General features: G+C 42.1%; 4 protein-coding genes across 4 annotated transcripts; all 4 read right to left on the reverse strand.

The window, feature by feature from the left end:
- Nucleotides 1-253: 253 nt before the first annotated feature.
- On the reverse strand, nucleotides 254-667 carry LOC132848032 (histone H2B). The gene has a single exon (XM_060873542.1). It carries the CDS (start codon nucleotides 647-649, stop codon nucleotides 275-277), a length of 375 nt encoding a protein of 124 aa, XP_060729525.1. The 5' UTR covers nucleotides 650-667; the 3' UTR covers nucleotides 254-274.
- A 1,574-nt stretch (nucleotides 668-2,241) lies between these two features.
- LOC132849023 (histone H3) lies at nucleotides 2,242-2,687 on the reverse strand. The gene has a single exon (XM_060875191.1). It carries the CDS (start codon nucleotides 2,668-2,670, stop codon nucleotides 2,260-2,262), a length of 411 nt encoding a protein of 136 aa, XP_060731174.1. The 5' UTR covers nucleotides 2,671-2,687; the 3' UTR covers nucleotides 2,242-2,259.
- A 1,013-nt stretch (nucleotides 2,688-3,700) lies between these two features.
- LOC132849024 (histone H2A-like) lies at nucleotides 3,701-4,141 on the reverse strand. The gene has a single exon (XM_060875192.1). The coding sequence runs from the start codon at nucleotides 4,139-4,141 to the stop codon at nucleotides 3,755-3,757; it is 387 nt and encodes a 128-aa protein (XP_060731175.1). The 3' UTR covers nucleotides 3,701-3,754.
- Nucleotides 4,142-4,726: 585 nt separating this feature from the next.
- On the reverse strand, nucleotides 4,727-5,418 carry LOC132848033 (histone H1-like). The gene has a single exon (XM_060873543.1). The coding sequence runs from the start codon at nucleotides 5,415-5,417 to the stop codon at nucleotides 4,782-4,784; it is 636 nt and encodes a 211-aa protein (XP_060729526.1). The 5' UTR covers nucleotide 5,418; the 3' UTR covers nucleotides 4,727-4,781.
- Nucleotides 5,419-10,617: the final 5,199 nt, after the last annotated feature.

The raw sequence follows: 10,617 nt of genomic DNA on the forward strand, positions 1-10,617 counted from the left end.
CAATTGTAAAACACATGATGTACTTGTGAATTAATTCTTTGAAAGTCTTTCAATAAAATTTAAAGGAAAAAGAAACACCGGCGGCCAAACTGGTAATTGTAATTATTTATTAAAATTAAGTAGCACTGATGGAATACATACGTGAAAAAAAGGGGGCTTATCCTTTGTTTGTTTGTGTCTGTCACTCACGCAGAAAAGAGATTTGCACCTTGTATGAGAAAGTGGGCGGCTCTTAAAAGAGCCTTTGTGTTGATAAAGACGGCGGTAAGGCGCTTTACTTGGAGCTGGTGTACTTGGTGACGGCCTTTGTGCCCTCAGACACGGCGTGCTTGGCCAACTCTCCGGGAAGCAACAGACGCACGGCAGTCTGGATCTCCCTAGAGGTGATGGTGGAGCGCTTGTTGTAATGAGCAAGACGAGAAGACTCCCCGGCGATGCGCTCAAAAATGTCGTTGACGAACGAGTTCATGATGCCCATGGCCTTAGAGGAGATACCGGTATCAGGGTGCACCTGCTTCAGCACTTTGTACACGTAGATGGCGTAACTCTCCTTCCTGGTCTTTCTGCGCTTCTTGCCGCCTTTACCTGCCGTCTTGGTCACGGCTTTCTTGGATCCCTTCTTAGGCGCGGTCTTAGCTGGTTCAGGCATGGTGTTGCTGTTCGAGCGAACTGCGAGAGGATGAGTAACCCCCACCTAGCGGCTGCTCTATTTACAGGCTGACATTGTAACTATGCACAAGAGAACAAACGTGTGTTATTGGTCATAATCTCAAAGCTCCTGACGCGGAGCGCCTCCTCCCGCTCCTCCTACACACTTACTCCTCCCCACTGTCCCCTCTGTGCTTTGTTCCCCTTCCGCCATTTTACACTGAGCTTTGTGCTTTATGACAAAAGAAAAGAGGGAAAAGATCCTGTTTCTACCACCAAACTTTACACACACACACACTACATAAAATAAAAAGAGAGATGTATGTAAATCAAATTATATAATATATTCTACTCAATGGAATTTATTATGTATATCGGATATTGCTTTTTAAGACTTTTGACGTCATTTGTCAATTTAACCCAAGGTATACTTTGCAACACTACTGTTGCGGCTTGAGGCCTGTGTGCTATACTCCTAGGTCCACTACTAGGAGGCCCGGTGTTCCCCGTTCGTCTGGGTACATTATAAACCGATCCCACATTTAACCCTGAGAGTAGATTACAAGCAACACAAAAAAGAATGTAAAGACAACATTCAGGAGTCATGATATCAGCTGTGAAACACAAAAAATTATACAATCTTTAAAGTTTCTAGTCTAAGAGAGCTACATTTCTCCAACACTAATCTCATTCTAAAACTCAGTATCATTCAGAAGGAAAGCTCATTGAAGTCAAAATTAAAATACCAAATGTGGGTCAAAACAAAGACACTGTTCTACTTGAAATGCCTCACTGTAAATGGGATTTTGGTGGCCATCATTTGAACAGCTATGTTAGAGTACATGTATATAAGTAGACTCTGTTTGTTATAGATAAACAAGACAACAGCTGAACAACAGACTGCACACTCTATTGTAAGTAAGTAAAAGTCTTAAAGTATCTGATATTTACTGTACTTAAATATCAAAAGTAGTTTCCTGATATTTAATGTACTTAAGTATTTGAAGTAAACGTAAAAACTTACATTTCAGTGATTTTCAGTAGACATAAGATCAGGGGCGGTTCTAGGATTTCATCTTTAGGGGGGCTTAGCCCTTAGTGATTATTTAAAACCAGAAGTTTTTTATATTATATATTATATGATTATATGATAGTAAGCCAAAAGTTATGGTATTATTTAAAATGGCAAAAGTGGACTCCAAAATTTTATGCATGATGTAATGATGCCAGTCTTGAATCAAATCGGTTCATGTATATGTATGCGCTACAAAGGGTGAACAAAGATTCAGAAGTAAAGACAGAACCAAACAGTAAAAGAAAAAAGAAATCAAAAGCAGTATAGAATATACAGACATAACTGAAACGTGTGTGTATATGTATATAAATTTAGAGTGTTGTAATGTAACAGTACGGAGTTACCATACTTTGTGTGTGTGCTTGTGTGTATATATATATATACACACACACATATATATACACATACACACAAATATTGAGCTCAATATGACAAACGCTGAGCTCACACACACAGATATGAAGAACTGCTCATTTTTCAGAGATTATGTGGTGGCTCTTAAAAGAGCCTTTGTGTACGTTAGACAGAATTGAGGTTTAAGCGCGCTCTCCGCGAATACGGCGGGCCAGCTGAATGTCCTTAGGCATGATGGTCACTCTCTTGGCGTGAATGGCGCACAGGTTGGTGTCCTCGAACAGACCGACCAGGTACGCCTCGCTAGCCTCCTGCAAGGCCATGACGGCCGAGCTCTGGAAACGCAAGTCGGTCTTGAAATCCTGAGCGATTTCTCTCACCAGGCGCTGGAAGGGCAGCTTGCGGATAAGCAGCTCAGTAGACTTCTGATAACGGCGGATCTCCCTCAGAGCCACGGTCCCGGGCCTGTAACGGTGAGGCTTCTTCACGCCGCCGGTAGCCGGGGCGCTCTTGCGTGCAGCCTTGGTGGCGAGCTGCTTCCTGGGCGCTTTGCCACCAGTGGACTTACGGGCGGTCTGCTTGGTTCTTGCCATAACTTCGAGCTGTGAACTTCACGGAGAAAAAACACAATGAACGGCGCTGGCGAACGCTGTCATTTTAAGCCCTAACGCCGCCCTGTTCTCATTGGGCGGATTGAAAGCACGTCTGCCATTGGATAGAACGCGTTACGTCACCTGATGACTATTGGATCGTTCTCTGTCACGGACACAGTTCGAAACTCAAACCGCCCGCCCCTATTCTATTGGCGCGCTCAGCAGCACAGCGCTTTTGTTCTCTGTCAGCAACCTACTGCCTCTTTCGGTCATTTAGACAAGATTCAAGATTTTATTTGTCACATACACAATTATATAGAGCATATATAACCAGCAGTGAAATGTGAGTCAGGTCCGCTCCATGGACAGTGCAATTAATTAAAAATACAACCCAAAATATACATAAACATAACTATGAAAGAATGAAATAAAAGTATACAATATAAATATAAGAATAATATATAAAAAAGATGTATACTGTAGAATTAAATATAGAATGGAAAATAATGTGCATGAAAGTAAACTGTAGTCTTAAGATACTATTAAGTATTAAGATACACAGGGATGTAAAAGAGGCAAATGTGCAAACAGGTTGACACTTTCAGTATGTCAATGTGGGGTAGTGAATGATTAATATCTTACTGATAAAGTGAAGATTAAGCGAAGACATGAAGATGTTAAGAGGCTGGTTTTGAGTTTAGGAGCCTGACAGCCTGGGGGAAGAAACTCCTAAGTCTCCTGGTTTTTGCCATCAGGCTACAGAAGCGCTCACCAGATGACAACAAAGTGAAAAGATGATTACTGGTGTGGATTGCGTCCTTGATTTTAACAGCTGTTTTTGCAGTGTTTGAGGTAGATGTCCTGCAGAGCAGGTTTCATCATCATCATCATCATCATCACTATTATTGTCTGTCAGCTGTCTTTAAACATGGACAGTTATTATTAGTGTCAGATTTTAACACTTATTTGTTGAATTTCACATTATTAATAAAAAAAAGTAGGATGAAGTTGCACATTTCCAGTAAAAGTGGGTGGCTCTTAAAAGAGCCTTTTTGGGTGGTGAGAAACGCAGCGGTGAAAGAGTTCACTTGGTCTTGACGGCCTTCTCGGTCTTCTTGGGCAGCAGCACGGCCTGAATGTTGGGCAGTACACCTCCCTGAGCGATGGTCACTCCTCCGAGCAGTTTGTTCAGCTCCTCGTCGTTACGCACAGCGAGCTGTAGGTGGCGGGGAATGATGCGGGTCTTCTTGTTGTCACGGGCGGCGTTGCCAGCCAACTCGAGGATCTCAGCGGTCAGATACTCGAGCACGGCGGCCAAGTAAACCGGAGCGCCGGCACCGACGCGCTGGGCGTAATTACCTTTACGCAGAATCCTGTGCACACGACCCACGGGGAACTGCAGCCCGGCCCTGGATGAACGAGTCTTGGCCTTAGCCCTTGTTTTACCGCCGGTTTTGCCTCTTCCGCTCATTTTGTAGTTTAGATAGGTTCTAAGAACAACACCGAAATAACAGCGCTGTTCTTCTAGCTCTCTTTTATATACTCAACACGTCAACTCTCTTATTGGCTAAGACCCTTGTGATAGAAGAACCAATCCGAAACACGCCGTCGAATTCCAGCATCAGTCAATCATTCTATTCTATGCCACACCCCTCCCACTCCCGAGACACTGTTTTTGTGTGTGTGTGTGTGTGTGTGTGTGTGTGTGTGTGTGTGTGTGAGAGAGAGAGAGAGAGAAATGAAATAAAAATGTAAAACAAGACTAAATGCATATCATTTTAGAGAGAAAATATTTTGTCAACTGACTTATAATCAGTAGCTTGATTAATCACTGATTTTATATCTATATAGCATATATATTAGTATTAGAAGAGAGTAAAGACAAATCCACAGTAATTTAAAATATAAACTGTCCAATTCTCTCTAGTTGTTCATACATTTACGTGAAGGTGAATGTACAACTCTGTAGGTTCTTAAACACTCGGTACAGAATCCACTAAAGTCATCATTTTGTTTATCATGTTTATCAGAATAGGAAACAGCTGTTTAAGGGAAAATATGGGTGGCTCTTAAAAGAGCCGTTTGAGGGTTAAAAAACATAAGAAACACGTTTACTTCTTCTTGGGAGCCTTTTTGGCCTTCGCCGCTTTTGGCTTTGAGGTCTTGGGCTTTACAGCCTTTACCTTCTTGGGGGTCGCCGACTTTTTGGCCTTCTTAGGGCTCTTGGCTGCCTTCTTGGGGGTCGCCGGCTTTTTTGCCTTCTTGGGGCTTTTGGTGGCTTTCTTGGCGGCAGCGACGGGCTTCTTCGTCTTCTTGGGAGACTTCTTGGCTGTGGGTTTCTTGGCCGCTACTTTCTTGGGCTTCTTAGCCGTGGCGGGCTTTTTGGCGGCCGCCTTTGTCGCTTTGGGCGCGGTTTTCTTTGTGGGCTTCTTAACTTCGGTCTGCTTCTTGTTCAGCTTGAAAGATCCAGACGCGCCGGTCCCTTTGGTCTGCACCAGAGTGCCTTTAGTAACGAGGCCCTTGACGGCGAGCTTGACGCGAGAGTTGTTCTTCTCCACGTCGTATCCGCCGGCAGCCAAAGCTTTCTTCAGGGCGGCAAGAGACACGCCGCTCCTCTCCTTGGACGAGGAAACCGCTTTGACGATGAGCTCGCCGACGCTAGGGCCTGTTTTCTTGGTCCTCGAAGCTGCCTTCTTCTTGGGCGCTTTGGCCGGCGCGGCGGCGGGAGCGGGAGCGACTTCAGCCATCTCTCTCTGTGGGAGTTAATAGTAGAATAAAGGAGTATAACGCTATACGCTGTGTAACACAGAAACCTTCCTCCTCCCTACCGGGGGGCTGGCCTTAAAAGTAAGCATGAGAACGTTGTAGACTCAACCCGGCCGTAGCTGAATGACTGCGCTTCCGAGACACAGTGACAAGTGTGTTTTCTCTCGGCGTTTCTCGGCGAAAATACGACGCCGCAGACAAGATCCCGAGCTTTCAGCAAGATGTTTGTTGAGCAGAGACTTTGTCCTTTTTCCCGAGACCCGACGCGAGCTCGTAGCGAGCAACAATGTCGCGCAGCCAGCACAAAAGTGTACGGTGCGTCTGGGGCTCGCTCCGGCTTGCAGCGCAATTGGGGCGATTTGGCGTGTAAAAACTAGACAAAAAGCGGCACTGGGCTTGTAAGTCGTGTTTGTCGAGTTGCGGGAGAACCTTGTGAATGATCCTTATGTATTTGTAGCGCCTGAATGTTGTGTGTAGTAATTGAAAATGAGCACCGATAAGGCTGCATAAAGCACATGTATACTAGAGAGAGACAGCCAGTTAGTGCGAGTTTTGGGTGGCCATTTACATGTGTCTTTGTATTTGGTTGTTTGGTTTCTCTCTCTCTCTCTCTTTGTCTGTCTGTCTGTCTGTCTGTCTGTCTGTCTGTCTGTCTGTCTGTAAGTGAGACGCCCTCCTGCAGGTAGTGATATAGAAAGTAAACACTATTTGTTGTTTGTTTTTATGATTATTACCTCTGTTTGAGTAACCAATTACATGAAAGTAGTTAAAAATAATTTGCAACAGTAAAGAAAAAAAAAGAATAAACTTTTCACTTGCAATATAACAAATTCCTTATGAATCTTCAAAATTAATTGAAATTCTGACTATTTCATATTTTCACCTTCAAATATTCACATAAAAAATTATATGAAACGTCACTTCAAATGTTTACTCACAGTTTATGTTAAAGTCTGTAATCCACCTGAAGTGACAGTTCACTGTTTATCAGTTCAGTCACATAAAATATTGGACCCTGATGTAGAGCTAAGAGTCCTGGTGCAACCCAGTGTACTTTTAGTTAGTTTAGCCTAGGGTATGCAGCTAGTTCTTCTTTGTGGTTAATTTGTTTGCTAAAAAAAAACACAACAGACTACATGAGGCTCTAATTTTAATTCTGTTCATTACTTTACACTGTCCGTGTTCTCCTCCCTTTGTGAGTCTAGCTCCCCTGTCCCTTTGTGTCCTGAGTCCTCATGTTCTTGTTTGGATCATTAAATATGTCCATAGCTGCTTTTCCCTCTCTTAAATTTTTATGATTTTCATCTGTTATAATCATTCATTCATTCATCTTCTACCACTTATCCGAACTACCTCGGGTCACGGGGAGCCTGTGCCTATCTCAGGCGTCATTGGGCATCAAGGCAGGATACACCCTGGGCGGAGTGCCAACCCATCACAGGGCACACACACACACTCTCATTCACCCACGCAATCACACACTACAGACAATTTTCCAGAGATGCCAATCAACCTACCATGCATGTCTTTGGACCGGGGGAGGAAACCGGAGTATCCGGAGGAAACCCCCGAGGCACGGCGAGAACATGTAAACTCCACACACACAAGGTGGAGGAGGGAATCGAACCCCCGACCCTGGAGGTGTGAGGCGAACGTGCTACCCACTAAGCCACCGTGCCCCCTATCTGTTATATTAATAGTGTGAAAATTTTAGGAGTGTAGTAACTGCCATATAACGTATAACTGCCATACAACGCGCACCTGGCTATCCTCGTGTGACAATCTCATCCAATACAATAAAAAAACAAAATGAAATTAATGCAGCAAAAAGAGAAAAACGAAATAAAAGACAACAAAGACAGAAAGCAAGGGAAAGGGAAGCTATAGAAAATAAACTAAAAGAAATGGGGAAACTGCTGTAAGAAATAAAGATATTGAATATATTTGATATCCTGCCTTGATGCCCAATGACGCCTGAGATCCCCTGTGACCCGAGGTAGTTCGGATAAGCGGTAGAAGATGAATGAATGAATGAATGAATGAATGAATGAATGAATGAATGAATGAATGAATCTGATTAAAACTGTAAAGAAGAGATCCAGATAGAAGCTCATTCAACACATACTGCAGTCAGATGTCGCCATCTAGTGGATTTGTGTTGCAAAGAAAAAGTCAGTTCTGAGATATAAAGTCACAATTATGTTTTGTTACTTTTTTAAATGAGGCTTCCTTATCTTATCTTATCTTATTTTATCTTATCTTATGTTATCGCCCATGTTTGGACATGAGGACTCGTGTCTCGGAAGCGCAGTCATTCAGCTACGGCCGGGTTGAGTCTACAACTTTCTCATGCTTACTTTTAACGCTGCCCTTTTAAAATTTTTGCTTAAAGGTGAAAAGACCCAACTTTGTGTGTTCTGTAAGATTCCCTTATCTGTCAAACATATTTTATTAGATTGTCCTGGACTTAACACAAGCAGAATGCTCTTTTATGAACACATATATAATAAATGCATTTGTATGTACAGTGGATAAAAAAGGCAGTTGTATGTACAGTGGATAAATGTGCAAATTAAAATATAAATGTGCAAATTGAAATATAAATAAGTAAGTATGTGTAAATAATGTAAGAATAGAGTTTGTTCTGTGTATGTTAAGTGTTCATCAGATGGATAGCCTGAGGGAAGAAACTGTTCCTATTGTCTGGTCGTTCTGGTGCTCAGGGCTCTGTAGCGTTGACCAAATGGCAACAGTTCGAAAAGTGTGTGCTGGATGTGAGGGGTCTAGAGTGATTGACTTTGCCCTTTTGCTCACTCTGGAGAAGTACAGATCTTGGAGGGTGGGGAGCGCAAATGATTCGCTCAGCAGTCTGGACTACCCTCTTTAGTCTTCTGAGGTCGGATTTGGTAGCTCAGCTGAACCAAATAGTCACTGAAGTGCAGAGGATGGATTCAGTGATTGCACTGTAGAACTGTTTCAGCAGATCCTGTGACAGGTTCAACTTCCTCAGCTGGTGAAGGAAGTACAAACTCTGCTGGGCCTTTTTCACAATGGTGTCTATGTGACTGTACCATTTCAGGTCCTCAGAGATTGTGATACCCAGGAATCTGAATGACTCCACTGCTGTAACAATGCTGTCTATGATGGTTAGTGGCGAGAGAGCAGGGGGGTATCTCCTGAAGTCCACAATCATCGTATGTTAATTAAAATTTAAAAAAATGTATAATATGACTTGCTGTTTATATTTGTTTTGTTTTATTGTATTTATATGATATTTGTGTTTTTGTAATTGAATTTTTGCCATGAAAATAGCTTTGATTTCTGACATGGCATTAAATAAAATAATCTGAATCTGAATCTTTGTAGATTCCTAAATGATAAACAGACATCAGCATTATATTATGAAAAGGTAGATGAAAACCTTAAATTTTCTCTGGACTCAGTGATAAATACACGTCTGACCGTTGGAACGAACCAAAAAAAAAATAGAAACTCGCATTCATGACGATTTATGGTGATTTTATTTCCGTTAGCCTTTTGCCTACATTGACGCTGATGCATTAAAAATGAGGTGGTCAACTGTTCCAAGATGGCGGCTCTATTGACGCATTCGTTCCAATGTACTGCCGTAGCCAAGGCGACATCTAGGGGTAGATATGTATGACACCGAACATTAGCCACATGCTAACAGTAGCGCTTCTGGAGCGCAAGTGTGCATGGGACATGTAGTTTTTACACAGTTACCGAACTACAATCAGCGATAATACAAGTTACTAATGTATAAAACACACATTTCAAATGTCGGATATTACAATTGTATTAGTTACTAGAAGAACCGAGTATGTGAATAAAATCCGTATTACTGAATTGAACAGACTTTACTTCCGGTATTGGTGTAACAGTGGTGCCCCCCCACTTCCGGTAGCTGTGTGTTTCCTTCTCCCTGAAGGTGAGTTTATTACAGATATTATCATACAGAAACATGAGTTTATGTGTTAATACAGAGCTGCACTTTTAATAAACTCCTTATGTTTGTGTAAAAAGACACAGTTCAGTAAAATGTGTAGAAATAACTGGCTGTTCCTGTATTTAAAATTGTTTATAATGTCAATAAAATATTTATTTACTAGAGAAAATATCCTTCATGTAGAGAGTTTGTGTAATCTAAACAATGTAATGACGTCACTCGGTTTACTGCTTTAGTTATGTGGTGATAAAAATGTGTATTGTTTTTTAACATCACAAACTTTTTGTTGTCATTGTGACCGTATGAATGAGGTAAGAGTGGTGATTGACGCTCATGACCACCAATCAGTAGCGAGTATGCACTATTTAGAGCGGGTTGGTTTGAGCCTGGGATGCGTCACGTTCGTATCCTCCCCTTTTTCTGTTGCTACAGCGGTTTCAGGTATGTGCTGTTAGCACGTAGCATTTGGCTAACTACTTTCTATCATTGCTCGTTGCACTAATGGCTCGTTTGTTGTACCCATAGCCTGTCTTTTCATCACTGTGTGTGTGTGTCCCTGTCGGATGCTGTTTTGGATTTGTTTACTGCCCTCCTTACAGGTAGGAGGAAGTTGTATTGCAAACAATGTCTAGCTTCAATGCGGGTCGGGTGACGTGAGTAATGTGCAGTCCTTGTACTTCAGTTTAACAGCTGGTTATTTGAAGGCTGCGTATCCTGAGCGGTGAACTGATTGTAAAAACTTGTCCATCCTCATTGGGTAAGCTTTGTTTTGGGTTTGCTAGCGAGAATTTCGGCGTGTGATGTGCAATTAATAGTAATCCTGTTTGTGTATATCAGAGATGGGGGACTCGAGTCATATGACTTGACTCGAGTCGGACTTAAGTCGCAAGTTTGAGACTTGAGACTTGCTTGACAAATATTTAAAAAAGACTCGACTTTGACTTGACATTCATGACTTGAGACTTGACTCGGACTTGAGTTAAATGACTCGAAATAACATGTTTTTTGTTTTATCTTTTTTGTCTATTTTGTTTTTAAATCTGTTTTTAAATACACGCAAGAGCGTAATCTAACCACGTGACGTAGCAGGCAAGCAGAGGGAGCGCGCGCACTAAATAATAAACTTTAACAGTCGTGACGAAACATGGAAGGCGCTACATCAAAAATAATTAAGTTCAGGTACCGGGATTTTGTGCAAGATGAGAAGAGAACAA

This window comes from Tachysurus vachellii, chromosome 7 (assembly GCF_030014155.1).
Source record: "Tachysurus vachellii isolate PV-2020 chromosome 7, HZAU_Pvac_v1, whole genome shotgun sequence".
Lineage (NCBI taxonomy): Eukaryota > Metazoa > Chordata > Actinopteri > Siluriformes > Bagridae > Tachysurus > Tachysurus vachellii.